This window comes from Ceratosolen solmsi, unplaced genomic scaffold, assembly GCF_000503995.2.
Source record: "Ceratosolen solmsi marchali unplaced genomic scaffold, CerSol_1.0 scaffold14, whole genome shotgun sequence".
NCBI classification, from domain to species: Eukaryota; Metazoa; Arthropoda; class Insecta; order Hymenoptera; family Agaonidae; genus Ceratosolen; species Ceratosolen solmsi.
This window is the reverse complement of record NW_011948420.1, coordinates 1,448,013-1,451,779: the sequence shown is the minus strand read 5'-3', so window position 1 is coordinate 1,451,779 and position 3,767 is coordinate 1,448,013. Positions and strand designations below refer to the sequence as shown.

Sequence of the window (3,767 nt, the reverse complement as noted above, 5' to 3'; positions counted from 1 at the left end):
ATGCACTGCTGCATTTTTCGATTCAACATAGCCAACTCGGATTGAACCTAATTAAAAAAGTTTGAGTAATTAGCAAATGGAAGAATGGGACTCATTATGCCGTGATAGACGGGATGCTGGAATCTTCGCTTATGCAGCGAAAGAGTCTAGATAGACAGATGCCATAATACTGACCATTAAGTAAGATTTTTCTTTATTTTCAAGATTTGTATTGAACTTGCTAAGTTGTAATTTGTTCACATCTAAATCGGTTTTCATTTGTAAGAGTTTCTTCCGCAGCTCTTCGACTTGATCCTTTAGCCTCTCCTCTCGCCTATTGGCTTCCTTAGCTTGTTGATCGCAAGCATCAGCTCGATCTATCGCCAAGTCTTTTTCAATCTTCAGAGTTTGTAATTTTTTCTTGATTGCATTCATAATAATTTATTTATTTTTTTTATTTTAAAATAAAAACACAAAATAAAAGTGTTTGATTCTCGTTCTCCGTATGTTTAAAAGTGTCAATTAATTCAAAGATATAATATTAATTACTAATTGAAAAATACTTTAAAATATACATATAAAAATTTAATCAATACTTCTGCTTATAACAAATTAATAATTTTAACCAGTTCAAATATTTATTAGCATTGCATTGTCAGTAGTAACAGACGAATCACAAGTTGGAAGGTTACTGTACTCACCGTCCGACAAGAAGATTGCTTTATAGACTCGAAATAATGAAAAAAAAACATGTTTGCAGTTTTTTAGCACTTGCAGTCTAATGCATTCTTGGGCAAGTATATGTGTGTGTTCTGCTACTGTTTAAGATTCAGCTTTATATAATACTAGTCAAGCTTCCGTTTTTTTATTTTCGTCTTTCCATCTCTCTCTCTCTCTCTCTCTCTCTCTCTCTCTCTCTCTCTCTCTCTCTATTATCTTTATACATCACTCCTTTTAACCTATCTCTCTCTTATATATATATATATATTCTTTCTCTCTTTTGTACCCCAATTAATTGCAACACTTACTTATAAATAAACAAACTTTATATCGTAAGAACACTCGTTTGTTCCTTTTCGTAAAATCTAAATGTATTAAAATAGGATATTTAAATGAATGTGGATGGTAAATGTAAACTCAGTTAAATTATTACGAACAAATGGGTTATATTGTTCAGTTAAATTACATCGAATGATACATGATTTACATTTTATTTAAATTACTGCAGTCTTAATTTACATTTACACATGCGGCGTAAAATTAATAGAAAAATTCAGAGAACAAAACAAAAAAAGAAAATCAAGAATTAAATACATAACAAATATCATTAAGCATAAAAGTAAGTCAAAGTATTTGAGCACACCTGACAAGCACTTAATAGCTTTGTTTCGCATTATATATTATACAACCAAGTTAAGCCAAATCAAGCCAAGCAGTGCAAGAAAGCCGCCTGCAAGCTAATATATGGTAATAGCCAATTAAGTAAATAGCATATATTTCATGTAATGGTTCAGAACGGTAATGCCCAAATAAAATAGAATTATATGAAAACAAAAAGGGGCATATGGTACATGAAGCATGATTACAGTTTGGCATAGAATGGAATAGAAAGAGTTGTACGAAAAGTCAGCAATTTTTTATCTAGAAGCCTGTGAGTTCGGCAAATGTAGAGTCTAAATCGTCGCAAAGTGCTTTGTATTTTTCCTTTTCTTCTCGCAATTCATCTGAAAATAAAAGCCCATATTTTGTCATTCTAATCATTTTTTTTTAATGAGGATACAAAGAGATGTGTGTCATTACCTTCTTTGAAATCAACTTCTTTGAGTAGTTTTTTAACCGTTCTCTCAGCAATGATTGCGCGCTTTTCCGCCTCTTTTAATTTCTTTTTTAATTCCTTCAATTGGTCCTTCATATCCGCTACACGCGCGTTTGCCTACGAAAATATATAAAGATAAAGTAAGACTTAAGGAGAGTCGCGCACATCATAAATATGATTTGCCCAACTGACTTTTTCCTCGGAAACCACCAGAGACTTGACAATATTTTGAACGATAAAAAGCTCGTCCTCGCGTTCGATGATTTTCCTGTTCAAATGAAAGACAGACGTTATTTATCATCAAATATTTATGCAATCAAGGGATAAATAATTTGGTTTTTACTAACGCTTCGCTGGTTTTGACCCTCTCCTCAGCAGCTTCGAGCTCCTCCTCCACAAACTGCAGCTTTTTAGCAATATCTTCGGATTTGGTATCCGCATCCTCAGCAAGCAGTCGCGCGTCTTTCAGTTCAGAAGTCAGTTTTTCCATACGTTCCTCATCAAGTCTACTTCTCTCTTCCAGTACCTTACACATTCTAATAGAAGAAGGAAGCATATTCTTACGAACGGTATACCTCGTCAAACCTCACAATTTCTCTAACTCACCTTCTGGCGTCGTCATTAAGTTCGGTAGCACGTCCGAGTTTTGTTTGCGCCGAGAGTCGCAGTTCCTCTTTTTTGAATAGCTGCGTCTCGATCTCCTGAACCCTTTTAGTCATAGAAGTACGATCTTGCTCTGCCTACAACAACCATCATGACGATGAGCGAGCACGATGATCATTTTATCCGGTACCATTTGCTTACCTTTGTATAAGCTTTTTCGCACCGCTCGAGTTCTGCCGTTGATGTTTCGAGACTACTCTTGCAGTCCGTGTAATCCTTTTCCATCTGGACAAGCTTCTTCTCGAGGTCGCGTACTTCATCGTAGATCTTGTCAGCGCGTAAGTTTTCCTGCTTGGCCTTCACCTCATTGGCCTCAACCTTCTCATTGGCTGCATCCATTTCCATCTTCAGGGCCGCGATTTTCTTCTTGATCGCCTCCATTTTGGTACCGCTACTATTGAACTCGTTTCAAAAACTATAACTACTGCTGCTAAATGATAAACGATAAGCAATAAGCGGCCCGAGCTACCGAGCGTACAAGCAGCTAAACAAGCGTTGCCTGGGCTCCAGAAGGAAAGACTATCATGGGGAAGATTCTTACTGAAGGATGTTGCAACCGAAAAGTATGAAAATCGTCAAGAAAAGACTCACTAACTGGGCTCCTAGGCGGCGGTCCTCGACAGAGAATGTGGGACTGGATGCCTTGGGAAGCCAAGCTAAAATAAAACTAAAAGGGCAATGCGATCCTCTACGGACTCCTCTCAATTGGATCCGATTCTATAATTGCTTTCAAGCGTTGGCTTACGTCCCGATTTTATCTCTTCACTTGGCTCCGTATCGAACAAACTTCGTCACCGTACTGCGCCCGCCCGAAATGCGATCTCTGCCTTCCTGTGTGCTATTTTCGGCAAAAAGTTGTGTCTTTCTGTTTTACACGCAACAACTACTACGACGAGGACAAAGACGACAATATTGGTAATTACGACGACGACGACGACATAACCTACGAGACTCGCATTATTGTAAACAGAGCACCGCTCGTTTTTTATCATCTGCTCCTGCCAGTTGTTTGAATCTGCCGCCTTAAACATGGGTTTGTCAATAATTTGATAGATCTTTTGTGTACACATTCCTATTCAAAACGCAACCTTAACTCGTATTTTTATTGCATACGCATATGCATACACAATACATAGTGAGTTTTTTTAGTATTCTTTATTAGTTCTTCTGACTCTTTTATTTAAGCTTCTTTATGCTTTGTTTTCAAGTATAAAAGAGATCAAATGAATAACTACGTGTATACATAGATTAAAAGTACTTTTGCTGTATTAGCTTATTGTGTTGACAAGTTTTGCGTGCGCGCGCGCGC

At 37.0% G+C, this 3,767-nt stretch overlaps 2 protein-coding genes across 3 annotated transcripts in view; both read right to left on the bottom strand.

Annotated features, from left to right (window-relative positions):
* The window catches only part of LOC105360915 (tropomyosin-2), a 1,530-nt gene extending 1,116 nt beyond the window's left edge, over positions 1-414 (bottom strand). The window contains 3 exon segments of the mRNA XM_011497933.1: positions 1-5; positions 7-47; positions 175-414. The exon segment at positions 1-5 is cut by the window's left edge and continues 73 nt beyond it. Of these exon segments, the coding sequence (XP_011496235.1) occupies positions 1-5; positions 7-47; positions 175-414 (286 nt within the window).
* An 821-nt stretch (positions 415-1,235) lies between these two features.
* Positions 1,236-3,258, bottom strand: LOC105360916 (tropomyosin-2). 2 transcript variants are annotated; one of them, XM_011497935.1, is made up of 7 exons: positions 3,050-3,258; positions 2,600-2,977; positions 2,402-2,535; positions 2,143-2,331; positions 1,988-2,063; positions 1,780-1,912; positions 1,236-1,703 (listed from the first exon to the last, which is right to left on the bottom strand). In XM_011497935.1, the coding sequence occupies exons 2-7, from the start codon at positions 2,837-2,839 to the stop codon at positions 1,621-1,623; spliced, it is 855 nt and encodes a 284-aa protein (XP_011496237.1). In that variant the 5' UTR covers positions 2,840-2,977; positions 3,050-3,258; the 3' UTR covers positions 1,236-1,620. The 2 variants fall into 2 exon arrangements, with proteins under 2 accessions (XP_011496237.1, XP_011496236.1); XM_011497934.1 differs by having other exon boundaries at positions 2,600-3,258.
* Positions 3,259-3,767: the final 509 nt, after the last annotated feature.

What these genes read in the sequence shown, in the direction of transcription:
- LOC105360916 (XM_011497934.1), bottom strand. Translation starts at nt 2,839, where the DNA reads ATGGAGGCGATCAAGAAGAAAATCGCGGCCCTGAAGATGGAAATGGAT. An exon ending in AGGGTCAAAACCAGCGAAGC is followed by an intron (nt 2,064 to 2,142) that starts GTTAGTAAAAAC and finishes TCATTTGAACAG; the next exon opens with GAAAATCATCGAACGCGAGG. An exon ending in AGAAGTTGATTTCAAAGAAG is followed by an intron (nt 1,704 to 1,779) that starts GTAATGACACAC and finishes TTTTATTTTCAG; the next exon opens with ATGAATTGCGAGAAGAAAAG.